The following is a 20244-nucleotide window of genomic DNA, read 5'->3' as shown; positions in this document are numbered from 1 at the left end:
TTAGAGGAATGTCTAGTGTACCTGGTAACTCCACCCATCATTTCATGGAGTAGTTTAAGCTTGTAAGTAGTGAGAGGGCAACAAGCTGCTAGCAACAACCATCTACTAAGAAGCTGTGCTGGGCTTGATAAGGGGGCTGACACATCAGGATTCCAGTTTGGCTACCAACTGCACTGAGATTGAGGGGAGAGCAGAGTGGGAGATGTCTATTAATGTCTATTGTAAAAGTGTTATACAAATAAAATGTAATTGAATTGAACATGCAATCCCTTGTACGATTATTATAATTATTTTGATTACTGTGTGATGATGGACATTTATCCTAATTGTACAATTCTTTCCCCTTTCTGTGACAGTGGAAATTATTGCATCATGTTCCTATTTAAATTAAATTCTATTTAAATTCTTAGCTATCTAGGTAGCAAACAACACTATTAACTTGTTAGTTTTCTTCGGCAGGCTGAAACTGTCTTGCACTCAAAATAGATTTAATGTACACTGCATTCAGAAAGGTTAACTTTTTACAAATTTGTTATGTTGCAGGCAACAGTAGTCATTAGAATTTATCCCCCCCCCATCAATCAAAACTCAGTATCCCATAAGCAAAAAGTGAAAATGAAATTCTAGAAAATGTCTGTACATTTTTTAACATTAAAAAACCTGAAATAAAAAATTTACATGTGCAGATGAAATGTAAGTAACTGTTGCACAAACTAGCTGTTTTAGGGCTGAAACTAAGAGGCAGATGTAGAGGACAGGAGGTATTTAGACGGATGATGTTTATAGGACTGTGGTGAGACCTGCGATGTTGTATGGTTTAGAGACAGTGGCATTGAGTAAAAGGCAGGAGGTGGAGCTGGGGGTAGCAGAGTTGAAGATGTTAAGGTTTTCGTTGGGAGTGACGAGGATAGACAGGATTAGAAATGAGTTTATTAGAGGGACAGCGCATGTAGGATGTTTTGGAGACAAGGTGAGGGAGGCAAGTTTGAGATGGTTTGGACATGTGCAGAGGAAAGACATAGGGTATATCGGTAGGAGAATGCTGAGGATGGAGCTACCAGGAAGGAGGAAAAGAGGAAGACCAAGGAGGAGGTTTATGGATGTGGTGAAGGAAAACATGCAGGTATTTGGTGTGACAGAGGCAGATGTAGAGGACAGGGGGTGTGGAGACGGATGATCCGCTGTGGCAACCCCTAATGGGAGACGCCAAAAGAAAAAAAAGGAAATCCGCTGTGGCGACCCCTAATGGGAGAAGCCAAAAGAAGAAAAAGGAGATCCGCTGTGGCGACCCCTAATGGGAGAAGCCAAAAGAAGAAAAAGGAGATCCGCTGTGGCGACCCCTAATGGGAGAAGCCAAAAGAAGAAAAAGGAGATCCGCTGTGGCGACCCCTAATGGGAGATGCCGAAAGAAGAAGAAAAAGATAAAAGAAATCAACCCACCAAAAAGACACAAAGCTAAAGAAGCTTGCACAGAAGACATTCATACTCACACACAGACATGCCTTGATTGTAAGTGTTGGTTAACTGTACCAAAGTAAAAGCCCAAAAATATTGTTTCATTTAGTTTTTCCCAGTTGATTTGTTAAAGGAGTCAATGAAAGTCCTCCTGCCTCAAGAGAAATTTTATTAATTTCACATTTTAATATCTTCCATGGAAAAAAAACCCCAACTAAATATCATAAACAAACATTTGTCAAAGAACACAAATCATGTTGTGATAAAGTACAATATACTGTATGGACATATGCTAAATTTATATCTGAGAATATGTTTACACATTGTCTGTTTCTACACTTTATGAGCTACCAAATTGCTTCTTGAGATGTTCTACCTCTTTCTCTATTTGGATGATGTCACTGCTTAGCTGACCATGACTGGAATGAGCCTTGTTCAGCTGGCAACAAAGCCGTTTCACAATGGCCTCACATCTCCTGTTGTGAATCTATACAGAAAAAGTGTTTTGTGCCTAAAATTTAAATTCAATATAAGACTTTTTATCCTTATTGATATAACTAGAACCTTCTCAGAATAAATGTGCTGGATTTGTTAATGTTAATAAAGTAATAAAAACATAAAAAGCAAGCATAGAAAAAAAGTGTTACAATGTTACAAATTCTCTTGATTTATCACGTTTACTTTTTATTATAAATATGCAATATTAATAGAATTAGTGGAAGGCATGAAGATAAAATACTAGAGTGTATTTAATGGTTTCTTAATTGTGTAAAAGCAATTGGATTTTATTTGTTTTCACATAACACAAACTTAATAAGACCAATCTGTCTGTATTCCATCAAGTTGTCAGTATGTCTTAGTACTATGATTGCAAATACATTGCAAAAGAATAATGATATTTTGGACCAAGATACCAAATCTTGTCAATGTTCTAGCTAGCTCCAGAAGCTTACAATTTTCTTTTCTAAATTCTTTCTACAAGCCTTGAACATATTTTACAGCTTTTACTATACAATGTGGCACTGAGATGCAATTATGTTATTCTTCACATGATCATGGTGTTTTTTATTATGACAAAAAAAAAAAGGTATTTGTTATTCAGCTATGATATCTCCAGAAATAATTTATTACTTTATTTGATTTAAAAGATAATAAAATTGATTTCAGCTTACTGCTATATCCTTATGGAGTTGTGACTGGTTATTTTTTTCTTTCTCCAGTAGTATCCCTTTTCTTCTAACAAGTTCTTTTGTGTTATGTATCACAGCTTTAAAGTTGTCCACTTGTTTCTAAACAAAAAAGAACAATGCTTATTATGTATAATGAATAATATCATATTTAACATAGTGCAAACATTGAGACTTCTATCTTCTTCTTCTTTCGGCTTTTCCCATTAGGGGTTGCCACAGCAGATCATCCGTCTCCATACCCCCTGTCCTCTACATCTGCCACTTTCAAACCAACTACCTGCATGTCTTCCCTCACCACATCCATAAACCTCCTCCTTGGTCTTCCTCTTCTCCTCCTTCCTGGTGGCTTCATCCTCAGCATTCTTCTATTGATATACAGCATGTCCCTCCTCTGCACATGTCCAAACCATCTCAATCTCGCCTTCCTCACCTTGTCTCCAAAACGTCCTATATGCGCTGTCCCTCTAATAAACTAATTTCTAATCCTGTCCATCCTCGTCACTTCCAATGAAAATCTCAACATCTTCAGCTCTGCTACCTCCGGCTCCACCTCTTGTCTTTTACTCAATGCCACTGTCTCTAACCATACAACATTGCAGGTCTCACCACAGTCCTATAAATTTTACCTTTCACTGTTGCAGATACCCTTCTATCATAAATCACTCCCGCTATCACTCTTCTACTCCCACTCCACCCTGCCTGCACTCTTTTCTTCACTTCTCTAACACACTCTCCATTACTCTGCACTGTTGACCTTCACCACCTCTTCTCCCTGTAACCGCACCACTTCACTGTCCTCTCTCTCATTCACACACATGTACTCTGTCTTACTCCTACTGACTTCTATTCCCCTTCTCTCCAGCATGTACCTGCACCTCTCCAGGCTCTTCTCAACCTGCTCCCAACACTCACCACAAATCACAATATCATCCGCAAACATCATAGTCCAAGGAGATTCCTGTTTGACCTCATCCGTTAACCTGTCCATCACCACTGCAAACAGGAAAGTGCTCAGATTCGATCCTTGATGCAGTCCAACCTCCACCTTGAACCAGTCTGTTGTTACTACTGCACACTTCACTGCTGTCACACTCTCCTCATACATGTCCTGCACCACCCTCACATACTTCTCTGACACACCTGACTTCCTCTTACAATACCATAACTCCTCTACATACATAAAGAAAGTCAGCTGTTTTAATGGCTACCACAAACTAGCTCTGACTCCCTTAGCAATGGGCATGTGCTGAGACAGATTAACAACTACACCACAGGCACTCTGGGCCCAATATCCTTTGCATTACACACCAAACTATATATATACACACTGTAATATATATATATATATATATATATATATATATATATATATATATATATATATATATATATATATATATATATATATATATATATATTGTATAGAGGCCTTCTTATTTTCATTCATGAATTAACAGTACTGTACCACAAAGAAAAATTGGTCACGTATCAAACAGAGGCCACAAAATTGTATTGTATTGCATAGTACAATGACAGCATTGTCAAAATATCACATTATGATGTCGAATCCATACACAGTTTTCCAAAGTATCAAAAATTGAAAGATATATGCTTGAAATTCTTTTTTTTCCCCTTTTTTATATTTTATTGACCCACAAAAACAGCATTATGTATTGTAATTTAGTGTACCTGAGCCTGTTGCATAGCATTTCCCTCTGGATTGTGTAAGTCCACCTTCAGTTCCTCTCTGTGCTCTTTAAGTCTCTTTACCTCTTCCCTTCTTTCCTTTAACTCTTTATGAATTGATGCTTGGCTCTTCATTCCAGAGACAGACATTTTATAGCTCTCAATTTTATTATGGTAAGTGTTGTATTGCGTCAGATAGAAATGTGATCTCTCTAACTGCTCTTCTATCCTGTACTTAAGTTCCATGTTTTCCATCTGGATCACTTGTATCTCTGTTTGTTGTCTCTCATTTTGCCTTTGTACTTGTTCAATCTCATTAGTGATGCAGCAGATTTGTTGCTCCTTCAGTTTTATGTTACCGGAAACAGTGTCGTAGCGCTTTACTATCTTTGATAGGGTATCCTGTAGAGTAGGAGATATATATATATATATATATATATATATATATATATATATATATATATATATATATATATATATATATATATATATAAACCATTAATATTAACCACCATGAAGGGTTTCCACACAATTCCACACAAAAATCAAGAACGAAAGGGAGGGATTAAAAAATACTTGTAATTTGTGATATTGTGATAAGGCTCTGAGATTATTCTTTAATCAATAACTAGCACTTGCTAATAGAAAATTGTCATACAGGAAATTCATGGAAGTATTTAAACTATTATAGTCTAATATAAACCAATCTGTAAAACATGGAGTGTTGGATGGATGGATGTATTGGAAACAGAACAAATAGTTGTAAGGATTTAAGTTAAGAACAGTTAAGACCAGAACCAAATTGTTATTAAACAGAACGTTTCCAAAAGGCAAGTTTTGTGAAATGTTTCCAGTATGTAGAGCTTAGTGCCTAAGAAAAATGAAAAAAGTAAAGATCTGGTGACAAGGTCATGTATTCCCAAGAGTCACTGGTTCTTGTAGGGAAAAAGGTTTTGAACATATTTTATATTATGGCCAGTTAGGGTAATGAAACAAGCATTGCTAAACATTTTTCTGGACCAAGAACATCCATTCATGGCAAAGGTATTCCCCAATGATAGTGGTCCCTTTCAGCGGGCAATGTGTCCTGCTAAGAATGCTTAAGGAATGGTTTGAGGAACATGACAGAGTTTAAGGAATTGATTCGCCTTATTTTCTAGCTCTTACTGTGACTGAGGATGTGTGGGATGTGCTTTACACTGCAGCACACCTTCAGTTGTGTTGTGGAGTTCATACTTTGATGGATCAGATTAGGTCACAGAAGGGGGTTGTTCACAATATTAGGTGGGTAATTTTAATGTTATGGCTGTGTAGGCCACATGATCCAGAGAAACTTTTTTTAAAGACCCTGTTTCAAATGACTGTTACAGCTAAACGACAACAAGAGTTACTGTTAATGTTTGACCACTATTGATTAGTTCATAGCTATTCGATATATAACCTAAATAAGTCATAACTCAATCACAACACAAGCTCAACAGACACAAGCTCTTACCTAGAAACTTGTAATGCTGTTTAGGAAAATGCTTTAATGAAAAGGATGTAAAATGCAAGAAGTTTGTTTTTACTGAAGAAAACTAAAATAAGACTAAGAGTGCTATGACACTTAAATACCAAGTAAAAGGTAAAAAGAGAAAATGACTAAAACCTGAACTGAGTTTAGGATCTGCTGTTGCTCCTGGAGCTCTGTAGCTTGAATCTCCCCCTGTTGTGAAACCTCTAGAAGTGCACTACACAATTCCTGCTCACTATTACAGAGGAAAAACAAACTGATAATTGATGGCAGAATAAGCATAACATGTCTAGAAGTTGAACAGCTTATTTGGGTTATATTTTAAGCATTAACAAACTGGAATATTATACACTACTTAGCTAATGGCTAACAAGTATTACCTTTCCGAAGATTCAGCTAACTTAAGTTAGCTAGGGTAAAACACTTCTGGTACATTTAATACATACAGTTATGATTATTTTGATAATTAAATTAATGCCTGTAATATTTGGTTCTGTTTATGCTTATAGAAAGTTTTAATGTGTACCTGAAAAATCTTTCTTCGCTTGACATAGTTAGCTGCCTGGTTGTTTGGTTTTCTGTTGTTTTAAACAGACCCCAGAAAGTGTGATTGATTGGTTCCTCTCAGTAGCCCTGTAAATAATATAAACACTTCATATTCCTCATCTTGGCATGAAGATAACAGAACCTATGCAGATAATAAAGATGCATTTTATTAAAAGGTTCTAAAATTTGTAAATAAATAAAAAAAAAACACGTACTTTTCTAAAAAAAGAAATACTTAACCAGATATTGTTTCATTAAAATACATCAGCTGTAAGCATGACAAAATGTAGGCTATAAAGCTAGACCTAGCGAGATGCTTTGTTTTAACTCGTAACACTTATAATGGAAAAATTACAACTGAACCCTAGAAGACAGCATGGAGGCTTTTATTTTGAAGCATCTTAATAACACGACCATTATCGGGGAACGGCATGGTATTAGTGACGTGTTGATCGCGAATGATTCGGCTCTATGAGTCGGCTCTTTAAGTCGGCTCTATGAGTCGGCTCCCGTCTGATAGTATAAATACAGTGGTGACCAGTGTAGTGCTCGTTACTAAAAAATAGTAACTAGTTACAGTTACTCGTTACTTTGTTGATTACTTACACTAAAAAGTAATGCATTACTGTTAAAAGTAACAATATTTTATTGAAGTCAGACCAGCACAAACTGACTATATCACAAGGATTTCTGAAATAAATAAAACAAGCTGAATTATATATTCACAATCAAAAACTAAAGTGGCTTCTGCTGTTGTGTTGAGCTCTTAAAAATGTTCCTTTCACAGCTGAAGTATGAAAACTATCAACAATGTAGAACAGAACACCGGGTTAGCTTCTAGCTACTAGCTCCTCAGGCATGGAGGTCCTGGAGCAGCTTCAACAGATTGGAGTTGCTGTTTATCGCAGTAGATACGAGCTTCGAACCAGAAAGACACAGCTTACATTTGACTTAAAAGTTTTTGTCTTTATACTCAACTAAAGTGAAATAATGAGCATATTTCCACTTTGAGAAACTCGTCTTGCTCTCGCCTCGACTCGCCATTACTGCCGCACAGTCCTGAATAAACGGAGACACGCCCACAGTGCGTCTTCTTCCTGTTTACAGTGGTTCATCCTCCAATCCTAAAATGCGTCTTCTACGTGTTTACAGTGGTTTATCCACCAATCCTACAATGCGACGCTGCTGTAAGCAAGTTAGGCTGTAGTCTACACTTCAGCCCAAATTAATTCGTTTATAAAAGTAACGGGTAATGCACCATACGGTAACGGTAACGGAGTTACTTTATTTTATATAATAGTAACGCGTTACAGTATTAGTTACTGTTAGGAAGTTTTCTCTCTAGCTCGAAGGACCGTATAAGGATTCTCACTATCTGGTATACGCTGATCAGTGGATTGTACTTTCTTACAGTTACTGTAAAAAGTAACGCGTTACTGCCCAACACTGGTGGCGACAATACTTTTAATGCAACCACTATCACGTCCCAATTATAGAAACCAATAATACTATACAAAAACGCTATATAACAACGCATGGTTTTACAGAGAGAGAAATTTCACATATAGTGGGTGAATACCATTTTACTAAAGCAAGCTCCAAACCTCTACACTACACTAACTGTGCCACCTACATCATTTGGAGCAGTTCAGAATCAATATTTGTCTAATAACATGACAAAAACATAAACATGTAAATAAAATACAACCTACTCAACAGAGATGCATACTCATAATTTGCACCGCTCCTCAGAGGCTGTAATCCGGTGGTACCGCTCGTATTCACTGGTCTGTAAGTGGCGAACAAACCCTTTCCCGGGCTGAGAGAAGCTAGCTTTGGAGTTGGCCAACCTCTCCTCCGAGACCGAATATGAGTATGTCCGAGACCAAATCAATTTCTCTTCCTCCATAGGCATTAAAAAAGTCTAACTCAGATGTATTAATGTCAACAGTTTCCCTCTGACCAACCACTCAGAGGACGGAAAAATGCCGACGCTATTCTGCATGTAAGGCAAATTTGAAATCTAATTGGTTAAAGAAACAGATCCATTGCTAATGGCTCTGGCATGGAGAAGCTGGTGTTGGATTCATGATGAACACAAATGTTGAGCTATTTTATGAGGTGCTCAGTAGCTCCTGGTTCTATAACCACAAATGACTGTAAAAGACTTAAAAAGGACATTACTCATAATCTTGCATTCATTCACAGGCTCATGTTAGGTCTCACTCTCCAGTGTTCAGTATTGTTTAAAGATTTATAATCACACTCTTGATGTCACCCAAATGAGGATGGGTTCCCTTTTGAGTCTGGTTCCTCTCAAGGTTTCTTCCTCATAACGTCTAAGGGAACTCTTTGCCACAGTCGCCAATGTCTGTTGTAAAAAGCGCTATAGAAATAAACTTGACTTGACTAGACTTGACCTGGTCATCCACAATGCTGTTTGTGGATGCAGCGTGTGGTGTAAATTCAATTCAATTCAATTCAATTCAATTAAATTTTTATTTGTATAGCGCTTTTACCAATGAGCATTGTCTCAAAGCAGCTTTACACAGATAATGTGGTAAATAAAAGTGAATATGTTCTTTATAAGTAAGTTTGTCCCTGATGAGCAAGCCGGTGGCGACTGTGGCAAGAAAAACTCCCCGAGATGGCATAAGGAAGAAACCTTGAGAGGAACCGGACTCAAGAGGGAACCCATCCTCATCTGGGTTGCACCGAATGTCCATTTGTGGCGGATATAGGATTTTGCGGGGGTACAGTGATGATGATCAGAAGTGAAAAGTAGTCCTGAGTGCTCATTCTTACTCTGGAATTTCATGGAACCACCCAAGGTGTTGATGCAAAACCGTCCCAAGCTGCACAGAGTGGCCTCCAGTCGAAGAGAAGTCTGATCATCCAGTCTGTGGGGCTTTATAAGAGAAAGATCTGCCCCCTGCTGTAGTCTTCATTATTAAAACAGGAGTAATATGATCATATTTCCTAGATCTAGTGAGGATTCTTGCTGCTGCATTCTGAACTAACTGAAGCTTATTTATGCACTTACTCGAACACCCAGACAGTAAAGCGTTATAGTAGTCTAATCTAGATGTAACAAAAGCATTAACTAGTTTTTCTGCATACTGTAACGACATCATATTTCAAATTTTGGCAATATTTCTAAGGTGAAAGAAGGCGATCCTGGTGATATTATTCACGTGAGCCTCAAAGGAAAGACTAGGGTCAATAATAACACCAAGGTCTTTGACTGCTGTACACGCTGAAACAGAAACACCATCCAGAGATGCTACATAATCGGAAAGTTTGCTTCTAGCTGCATGTGGTCCTAGTAAAAGTACTTCCATCTTATCTGAGTTGAGCAGAAAAAAGTTATCAAGCATCCATTGTCTAATTTCCTTTACACACTCCTCATCAGTGTTAAGCTGATCTCTCTTATCTGGCTTTGCTGAAATATACAATTCAATTTAATTCATTTTTATTTGTATAGCGCTTTTAACAATGAACATTGTCTCAAAGCAGCTTTACACAGATAATGTGGTGATTAAACGTAAATATGTTCTTTGTAAGTATGTTTGTCCCTGATGAGCAACTGTGGCAAGGAAAAACTCCCTGAGATGGCATAAGGAAGAAACCTTGAGAGGAACCAGACTCAAGAGGGAACCCATCCTCATCTGGGTTGCACCAAATGTCCATTTGAAGCAGATATACAATGCTGCGGGGTACAGTGATGACGATCAGAAGCAAACTGCACTCCCGAGTCAGTGCAGCAGACCGCCGACACCAACTACAGTCCAATCCATCCTCAAAGCACCCGTTCTACTCCGGAATTACATGGAACCACCCAAGGTGTTGATGAGAGCTGCACAGAAGTGTGAAGATTCACGGAGGGGAGAGGGGCAGGAACAGTGGTCACTGGAGCCTCAGGAGCATGATTAACTCGACTGAGAGAGAGAGAGAGAGAGAGAGAGAGAAGAGGGTGACGGGAAGAGAAGGATATGGATTATTAAGTGTCCCTATTGGTGTATGAAAGTTAATGCCACTGTGCAGTTTGGACTCCGGCAAGACTCGCTATGGCAGCATAACTAAAAGGGAGAACCAGAAGGTAACACAGACATGAGGGATCTCTGGGATAAGAGACGACCCACCACACCACTGTCAACAAACCCGAGTGAACGTGTGAATGTGAGGGGACGACAGCATACAAATATACCAGTTCACCAAACACTCTATATCCATGCTCCCTCCAGATCTGAGCCTTTACCTAAGAAAAATCTACTGATAAAAGGCTTGACTAAATAAATAAGTTTTCAACCTCGACTTGAACACTGAGACTGTGTCTGAGTCCTGAACACTGGTTGGAAGGCTGTTCCATAACTGTGGGGCTTTATAAGAGAAAGATCTGCCCCCTGCTGTAGTCTTCATTATTTGAGGAACCAACAGCCAGCACCTTACAACTTTACAACCTTACAACTTTACCACTTTACAACAACATACAACTGTGTATCATCAGCATAGCAATGGAAGCGAATACCATGTTTATGTATAATTTCACCAAGAGGCAGCATATATAAAGAGAAAAGCAGTGGGCCTAAAACAGATCCTTGTGGAACACCAAACTTTACCTTAGAGAGTGTAAAGAACTCACCATTTATATCAACAATGGTGATAGCGATCAGTCAAATAAGACCTGAGCCAAGAGAAGGCTATTCACTTTATTCCAACAACATTCTCAAGTCTAGCAAGCAGTATAGTGTAATCACTGGTGTCAAAAGCTGCACTTAAGTCGAGCAAAACAAGTAAAGAGACAAGACCCTGATCAGAGGCCAATAACAGGTCATTTACCACCTTAACTTGCGCCGTCTCTGTGCTATGATGAGGCCGAAATCCTGACTGATACATTTCAAAAATGTTATTCATAAGTAGATGTGAGCATAACTGCTGTGCTACAACCGTTTCTAAAATGTTGGATATAAAGGGGAGATTTGATATTGGCCTGTAGTTGGACAGCTGACATAAGTCAAGGTCAGGTTTCTTATTAAGGGGGTGGATAACTGCCAGTTTGAAGGATTTAGGTACATAACCAGTGCTAATGGAAGAGTTTATTATTTTTAAAACAGGTTCAATTACCTCTGGAATTATCTGTTTGAGGAAACTTGTAGGCAAGGGATCGAGAATGCAGGTTGATGGTTTTGATGAGGAAATTAATACAATTAAGTCATTCTCGTGGATAGGAGTGAAGCTTTGTAATTGATTGTCTTTTATAATTACACTGCTGTCTTCAGGGTTACTTGCAAAATAATTTGGATTTATATTAAACGTCTGGAATTCTTGCCTAATGTTTTAAATTTTATTATTAAAAAAGTTCATGAAATCATTACTACCTAATGTGGTGTGCATGTTAGTGCAGTGATTTTAAATGTCCATGATAGAGGGGAGAGACTCCGATGATCTTTTCAGCTGTCCTCAATATCCTCTGTAGGGTCTTGCGATTCGAGACGGTGCAGTTCCCAAACCAGGCAGTGATGTAGCGGCTCAAGATGCTCTTAATGGTCCCTCTGTAGAACATGGTCAGGATAGGGGGAGGAAAATGCGCTTTCCTCAGCCTTCTTAGGAAGTAGAGATGCTGCTGGGCTTTCTTGGTGATGGAGCTGGTGTTGAATGACCAAGTTCTCTCTGAACACCAAGGAATTCGGTGCTCTTGACGATCTCCATGGAGGATCCATCGATAATCAGTGGAGAATGGTCACTCTGTGCTCTCCTGAATTTAACAAACATCTCTTTCGTTTTGTCTACATTCAGAGACAGGTTGTTTGCTCTACACCAGGCTGTTAACTCATCGTTCTTGCTGATGAGACCACCACGGTCGTGTCATCAGCAAACTTGATGTGATTCGAGCTGTGCATTGTTACACAGTCGTAAGTCAGCAGAGGGAACAGCAGTGAACAGTGGACCAACACAGTCAAGCAAACAAAAGACACTGCCAAAAGCACCAAAAGTTGCTTAAATTACCATGATGTTGGTTTGCTTGACTGGCCAGCAAGCTCACCAGACCTGAACCCCATAGAGAATATATGGGGTATTGTTAAGAGGAAAAATAAGAAACAAGAGACCAAAAAATGCAAATAAGCTGATGGCCACTGTCAAAGAAACCTGGGCTTCCATACCACCTCAGCAGTGCCACAGACTGATCACCTCCATGCCATGCTGAATTGAAGCAGTATTTAAAGCAAAAGGAGCCCTTACAAAGTATTGAGTAAATATACAGTAAATTAACATACTTTCCAGAAGCCCAACAATTCACTAAAAATGTTTTTTGGATTGGTCTTATGAAGTATTCTAATTTGTTGATATAGTAAATTGGTGGGTTTTTGATAAATGTGAGGCAAAATCATCACAACTAAAAGAACCAAAGACTTAAACTATGTCAGTCTGTGTGCACTGAATTTATTTAATACACGAGTTTCACAATTTGAGTTGAATTAATGAACTACATGTTTTACAGTGTAAAACATGCCAAATCAAATATGTGGATCACAGACCTAAATTCCATACCTGGTCGGTCGAGGCACGGGTTACCAACAACCACCACAGATATTGTTAGCCAACAGGGTACCGGTGGAACTTGGGCAACAGTTGGCCAAAGGAGAAGAAGAAGAGGAGGAAGATGTCTTGGTACTTTAAATGCTGGTACTATGACTGGTAAAGGGAGTTAATTTAAAACGAAGGAGGAGCATAGGGTGACGTATGAGAGGAGAAAGGTGTACACAGATGGAATACATTCTATGCAAAAAATGCAACCTGAAAGAGATTGGAGACTAAGTTGTTGCCAGAAGACAGTGTAGTTAGACAGCATCGAATGGTGGTCTGTAGGATGGCTTTGGAGGTTCTGAATAAGAGGAGGAGAGTGTGAACACTGAAAAAAGTATAGGATGGTGGAAACTGAAGGTGGCAGACTGTATTGTGTGATTCAGGGATGAGGTCAGGCATGGGCTCGGTGGTGCGAAGAGGAGTTGGATGATTGGGCAACTACTGTAGGTGATAAGGAAGACAGCTAGGAAGGTACTTGGTATGACATCTGGAAAGAGAAAGAAAGACAAAGGTGGTGGTAAAATGAGGAAGTGCAGGAAAGCATAAGGAGAAAGAGGTTAGTGAAACAGAATTGGAATCAGCAGAGAAATGAAAAAAAGTAAGCAGGAGTACAAGGAGATGCCTCAGAAGGTGACGAGGGATGTGGCAAAAGCTAAGAAAAAAGGGCATATGAGGAGCTGTATGAAAAGTTGGACACTAAGGAAGGAGAAAAGGATTTGTACTGTTTGGCCAGGCAGAGTCACCAAGCTGGGAAGGATGTGCTGTAAGTTAGAGCAATAAAGGATGCAGATAGAAATGTGTTGACGAATGAGGAGAGTGTGTTGGGATGAGTTTGTGTTAAGTATAAAATACTAGTATAAGTATAAAATACTAGTACACAGCTCATAGCAAAATTCCATCTTGGTGCATCGGTCCAACCCCTGGGTGTGTGCAGTCTTTCAAGTCAAGTCAAGTCAAGTCAAGTTTATTTGTATAGCGCTTTTCACAACAGACATTGTCTCAAAGCAGCTTTACAGAAAACAACAGTGAAGGTGAATGGTGTGCGTTTGTCCCTGATGAGCAGCCGTGGCGACAGTGGCAAGGAAAAACTCCCTTAGATGATATGAGGAAGAAACCTTGAGAGGAACCAGACTCAAAGGGGAACCCATCCTCATATGGGTGACATCAAAAGTTTGGTCATAAATCTAAATCTTTGAGCAAAACAAAATGCAAAATGAACATTAATATGCTCATTTCATTTCAACATTAAAACATTTGTCATCATACTATTTAAGCTTCCTAGAGATATACACATTATAGAGTATTCTGAAAGGCTGATAAATTAGAATGTTAGGAGTTGCACTGTAGGTTTGTGGTTTTAGAAAAGTGTACAACAGGGTGGAGAGAGGAGTTGCGGTATTGTATGAGGAAGTCTGGTGTGGCAGAGAAGTGTGAGGGTATGTGCAGGACATGTATGAGGACAGTGTGACAGCAGTAAGATGGATGAGTTTAAACACCTGGGGTCAACAGTGCAAAGTAATAAAGTGTTTTAGAGAATTGAAGAGTGTAGGCAGGGTGAAGTGGGTGGAGAAGAGTGACAAGAGTGATTTGTGATAGAAGGGTGTCTGGAAGAGTGAAAGGAAAAGTTTATAGGACTGTGGTCAGATCTGCTGTGTTGTATGGTTTAGAGACAGTGGTACTGACTAAAAGACAGAAGGCGGAGCTAAAGGTAGCAGAGTTAAAGATTCTGAGATTTTCACTAGGAGTGATTAAGATTTCTCTATATCCACATGTAGGACGTTTTGGTGACAAGGTGAGGGAGGCTAGATTGAGATGGTTTGGTTATGTGCAGAGGAGGGACATGTGATATATCGATAGAAGAATGCTGAGGATGGAGCCACCAGGCAGGTGGCAAAGAGGAATCCAAGGAGGAGGTTTATGGATGTGGTGAGGGAACACATGGAGGTGGTTAATTTGAAAGAGGCAGATGTACAGGACAGGGTAGTGTGGTGATCCAAAAAAAAATATAAAGAATTACATTACTACAAGTGTAATGACAAACGATTTAACATTATTTTAAAATAAATGGTATTACAATAGCAGTGGTTAACAGCTTTATTAATACACAAACACCATCTCATACAAACAGCATACTTCCAAACAAAAAGGATACATTTTTTAAATGCATCCCTGTCCAAGATATTTGTGATAATTGCCAGGTAAAATGTAAAATCCTATGTGGCAGTTGTAAAAGCAGTTCATGGGAATATGAGTATAGTAAAGAATTATGAAAGAATATACAAATATTTATAAAGAGATTTGTCAAGTACACAGCATCAACAGAAAACAAATAAAAAAGGATTTCTGCAATTTATGAAAGTAAAGAAGTCTAAATTGATAGTAGTCTATTTAAATATTTGTAGGATTACTGATGCCAATAAATGAAACTCTCAATCCTCCTTGCCCCTTTGCCGAAGGCTTCTGGATTTTCCATTCTCTGTCTTCCTCTTTTTGAATATTACTCCCAAGCAACTTTCATCTCCTAGAGAGGTGATAGTGCGTTCCCTAAACTTCGTTTTGGGTTTTGGAAGAACATCAGAGGATGTGGATGTTGAACCTGCACTTTCTTTCTGTGGCAGCTGCAAATCCACATTTTCGCTGCAGAGAGAGAAAACAAGTTAAATGGAACAAATAAGGTTATGGTTAGAAGCTACTGAGATATTTCTTGTACTGTATTTCAAGAACAGTGCAAGTTATATCCTTTTTTCAACTAGACAATAATACTAATATGTGTACAAATATATTTTAATATTACAATGCTGTAGCATACAGAACATCAGGGTGAAATAAGAAAACAAAGTACTTACTATGGGTCCTCATCCTCCTGAATCTGTTCCCAGTTCCCATATGGATTTGTTGGTCTGAGTTTCTTTACAAGTGGTTTTTCCTTTTCTATGGGTGCAGATGATTCTATGTTGACTTTATCCTTTTCTTCTTTTTGCAAATCCACTTCCACTGTAGTTTCTTGTTCATCATTCTCTGGTTGATCTGTGACTTTTTCCTTTCGTTTCTGTAGAGAGTGTACCCATTATCATACAGTGTACACACACACATACACATATACACATATATATATATATATATATATATATATATATATATATATATATATATATATATATATATATATATATATATATATATATATATAATGTGTGTGAGAGAGAGAGAGAGAGAGAGAGAGAGACAGAGAGAGAGATAGAGAGAGGTGTGATTAAGTGTTTTCCTGATTTCTTATTTTTTTGCATGTTTGTCACACTTTAATGTATCAGATTTTCAGATTAACTAATTTAAATATTAGTAAAAGAAAACACGTGAACAGAACATGCAGTTTTTACATATTTTTTTATTATTATTAAGGGAAAACAAAATCGAAAACTACATGGTCCTGTGTGAAAAAGTGTTTGCCCCCTAAACCTAATAACTGGTTGGGCCACCTTGGCAGCAACAAATGCAAACAAGCATTTGCGATAACTTGCAATGAGTCTGTTACAGTGCTGTGGAGGAATTTTGGTCCACTCATCTATGCAGAATTGTTGAAATTCAGCCACATTAGAGGTTTTTTTTTTTTTAAGGTCATCCCACAGCATCTCAATAGGATTCAGGTCAGGACTTTGACTAGGCCACTCCAAAGTCTTCATTTTGTTTTTCTTCAGCCATTTAGAGGTGGATTTGCTGGTATGTTTTGGATCATTGTGCTGCTGCAGAACCCAAGTTCGCTTCAGCTTGAGGTCATGAACAGATGCCTAGGCATTGAGACGAGCCTTTATGTTCTTTTTACTCAGCAGCAGTTTTCGTCTTGGAACTCTGCCATGCAGACAATTTTTGCCCAGTCTCTTTCTTATGGTGGAGTCATGAACACTGACCTTAACTGAGGCAAGTGAGGCCTGCAGTTATTTGGATGTTGTTGTGGGGTCTTTTGTGACCTCTTGGATGAGTCGTCGCTGTGCTCTTGGGGTAAATTTGGTCAGCCGGCCACTCCTGGGAAGGTTCTTCACTTTTCCATGTTTTTGCCATTTGTGAATAATAGCTCTCACTGTGGTTCACTAGAGACCTTAATAGGTCCTATTTAAGAGGTTTCTTAATTGTGAACAGGTGTGGCAGTAATCAGGCCTGGGCGAACTCAAGTGTGATAAACCACAGTTTAACAGGGGGGCAAAGACTTTTTCACATAGAGCCAATAAGGACATGTAGTTTTGGATTATATTAAAAGTAAAAAAAAAAAAAAAAAAAAAAAAAAAAAAAGATGAGATATACTGTATATATATTCTCATAATTACATTAAAACTTTTGCTCCATGTTGAGTATGGATTCACTAATAATAAACAGATTTGCATAAAGCATCTATATTTGTCCATGCCCATGTATATTAGAGTATTAAAAACTTTAGAAGTTTTAACTTGAGGTACATTTAGAACAGATAAAAATTTGTGATCGAGTGGTGAGAGTTAAACAGTATCACTCATGAGTCATGCGATTAATCACGATTAAATACTTTAATCGATTGACAGCCCCCAGTCTCTAATACAGTGTGTATATACAGTCAGGTCCATAAATATTGGGACATCGACACAATTCTAACATTTGTGACTCTATACACCACCACAATGGATTTGAAATGAAACGAACAAGTTGTGCTTTAACTGCAGACTGTCAGATTTAATTTGAGGGCATTTACATCCAAATCAGGTAAGAGGTGTAGGAATTACAACAGTTTGCATATGTGCCTCCCACTTTTGTTTCATTTCAAATCCATTGTGGTGGTGTATAGAGCCAAAAATGTTAGAATTGTGTCGATGTCCCAATATCTATGGACCTGACTGTATATAAAGAGAGGTGAGTGAGAGAGAGAGAGAGAGAGAGAGAGAGAGAGAGAGAGAGAGAGAGAGAGAGAGAGAGAGAGAGAGAGAGAGAGAGAGAGAGAGAACGTGAGAGTCCCTTTATAATCTCTTACCCTGAAGCTAATTTTGGAAGCACGTGACTGTTTGTAATTTATGCCGGAGGGGGATTCTGGATGAGTCATACGCTGGACCTTAGGTTCGACATTTGTTTTAGATGGGCTTCCCTCCTTAGTGGAAAATGCAGATGGCTTTTCCCATGTAGACTCTGAAAACAGAAAGAAATCTCTCTGTATCTCTGTCTCTTCTGACAAACAGTAATGTAAAGAAATTATATTGTTACAATTGTTTTGTAAAATGACATGTTCGATTATACAGTGCCGTGAATAGGAAATGCTACAGGTACCCTGCCTATACCTAAGTGCATCACGTGATTAAATATACAAGCATTAACACTTGCCAGTGTTGCAAATAGTCTGTTACCAAAATTTTATGTTGCAATTTAACAAGCTGTTTGCAAGGTAATATCTTTTGTTCATGTGGAAATGAGGTCTATATCTTGTGTAAACTGGAACTCACCCCCAGTCTTTGTATTATAGTAGTACATATATCCCTCTGGGCTCAGAGCTTCCAACCATACACTCCCAGTCTGTTTAAAAAATAAGTGTCCAAATAAACACCTTGGTACATACGTTAAAAAAAGAAGAAATGCACTGGAAAGCTCAGCAACAAGAAAAGGCCTGAAAGACCATGAAAGACAACCTATGTAAATGATTGCAGCATTTTTTCAGTGGCGAAGAAGAACCCTTTACAACATAAATTAAAATCATGATCAAAAGCACACCACATTAACTGTGAAACATGGAGGCAGTTTTAGGGCATAGACATGTAGGGCATCTAAGTCACTGGTGTTTATTGATGATGCCACTACTGATAGAAGTAGAAGGATAAATTCTGAAGTGCTTGGAGCTTTTCTTTCTGCTCAGTTTCAGTCAAATGCTGTAGAACTACTCAGGACAAATGGTAAAAAGTACACAAAAGGGTAAAATGTGAAAGCAACCCAAAAGCTTTTTAAGGGAAGGAAACAGTATGTTCTTAAATGGCCAAATCAGTCACCTTGACCCACCTAAAAATTATTTTTATATATACTGAAGGAAAACTGAAGAAAGAAAGACCCATAAACAAGCAATAACTGCAGTGAAGGCCTGGCAGAATATTTCAAGAGTGGAACCTTTTGCATTTTGTGATATGCATGAGTTCCAGACTAGTCATTAACTGAATGCATCAAAGTAGTACAAATAAGCCATATACATTTATAATTATGTTAGTTTGTTTAATTTTAAAACAGTGAAAAATGGAGGAACTATGCAAAAATGGGTGCAATTCTTAAATAGTTAATGCAATATTTCTATAACCATTGATTTAAAGATAATACTTCAATCCTTTCATTACTGTTTAATTTCAAGCTCACTGGGTGAGTTTTCAGAGGCTTATATATGTTTTACACTTAGATTCAATATTTAATAAAATCCTAAATATTCACCTCAGTTTGTTCTGTAGCTGATGATTCACTTTCATCTTGAAACCCTTCTGGTTTCTCCCACTGAGACTCTAAAATCATTAACATAGTCAAGTCATTTGTGTGTAATGCAGACGTACAATTTTATATCAAATGGCCTGAACAACTGTTTGGTACTTTTGGCAGCACTATATGCAGTAAAATGTTAGATTTAAGTAGAAACTGACCTCCTGTTCTTGTGTTGTAGTAGTAAATTTGACCAGTGTCAGTTGTTCCCAACACCCAGTGATCAGATTCACTCTCCTTGTCAGGTTCTGCAATGTCTTGAGCCTCAAATCTTTTAATGTTTTTTCGAGCCGGAACAGATGTTTCTAAGTTTACAAAAATAAGACTAACTTTCACCATTTAAAGAAATTGACATCATGATTATACAATTATTCACAATTATACATAAACACAGACTGATTTTCTGTTATTGGGTAAAACTGTAGAATTACGTTACCTTCTTCTGCTTGTAATCTTTTCATGTCTTCTTCATATGCTTTCAAGGCAGCCTCTTCCATTACTGCAAACTCCTTGGACATTTTCTCAACCTTCTTTGCTTTGTCAGTGCTGTTCTTTTTAATCTGTAATGAAACATGAGAAATATTTGGTCATATGGTCCATCACCACACAGCCACCTCTTATCTCTAAAAAAAATTAAACACGGCTTATGATGATACCAATTTTTTTTTTTGGCCAACTTTTTTTTTTTTTTTTTTTTTTTATCATTTTATAGCAGTCCCAGCTGGTCATTACATGCAGCGAAGCGTTAAGGTAACCAGCGATAACAGACAGAAGAGGAAAATGTTGTCCTCATTAATGGTTTATTGC

General features: G+C 38.0%; 2 protein-coding genes and 1 long non-coding RNA gene across 6 annotated transcripts in view; 1 reads left to right on the top strand and 2 right to left on the bottom strand.

Annotated features, from left to right (window-relative positions):
• Nucleotides 1-1606: 1606 nt before the first annotated feature.
• On the bottom strand, nucleotides 1607-6476 carry ccdc122 (coiled-coil domain containing 122; the record flags this gene model as incomplete). 2 transcript variants are annotated; one of them, XM_083534454.1, is made up of 5 exons in its annotated part: nucleotides 1607-1942; nucleotides 2628-2744; nucleotides 4335-4733; nucleotides 5980-6079; nucleotides 6371-6476. In XM_083534454.1, the coding sequence occupies 5 exons, from the start codon at nucleotides 6394-6396 to the stop codon at nucleotides 1796-1798; spliced, it is 789 nt and encodes a 262-aa protein (XP_083390580.1). In that variant the 3' UTR covers nucleotides 1607-1795. The 2 variants fall into 2 exon arrangements, with proteins under 2 accessions (XP_083390580.1, XP_083390579.1); XM_083534453.1 differs by lacking the exon at nucleotides 6371-6476 and having other exon boundaries at nucleotides 5980-6126.
• A 6775-nt stretch (nucleotides 6477-13251) lies between these two features.
• Nucleotides 13252-14943, top strand: LOC310722434. Its single transcript, XR_014532375.1, has 3 exons — nucleotides 13252-13446; nucleotides 13709-13917; nucleotides 14173-14943. It is a non-coding gene; the product is annotated as an uncharacterized lncRNA (long non-coding RNA).
• A 112-nt stretch (nucleotides 14944-15055) lies between these two features.
• Nucleotides 15056-20244, bottom strand: part of wbp4 (WW domain binding protein 4) — a 218884-nt gene continuing 213695 nt past the window's right edge. For 2 of the 3 annotated variants that reach the window (XM_083534019.1, XM_083534018.1), the window contains exons 4-10: nucleotides 19874-19997; nucleotides 19599-19742; nucleotides 19396-19463; nucleotides 18432-18501; nucleotides 17969-18120; nucleotides 15822-16024; nucleotides 15056-15612 (exon numbers count right to left, since the gene is read on the bottom strand). In XM_083534019.1, the coding sequence (XP_083390145.1) occupies nucleotides 15405-15612; nucleotides 15822-16024; nucleotides 17969-18120; nucleotides 18432-18501; nucleotides 19396-19463; nucleotides 19599-19742; nucleotides 19874-19997 (969 nt within the window). In that variant the 3' untranslated portion in view covers nucleotides 15056-15404. The remainder of the gene's footprint in view (nucleotides 15613-15821; nucleotides 16025-17968; nucleotides 18121-18431; nucleotides 18502-19395; nucleotides 19464-19598; nucleotides 19743-19873; nucleotides 19998-20244) is intronic. The other variant, XM_083534020.1, reaches the window with a different exon arrangement.

This window comes from Silurus aristotelis (genome assembly GCF_946808225.1).
Source record: "Silurus aristotelis genome assembly, chromosome: 2".
NCBI lineage: Eukaryota > Metazoa > Chordata > Actinopteri > Siluriformes > Siluridae > Silurus > Silurus aristotelis.
This window is presented reverse-complemented; position numbering and strand designations above follow the sequence as displayed.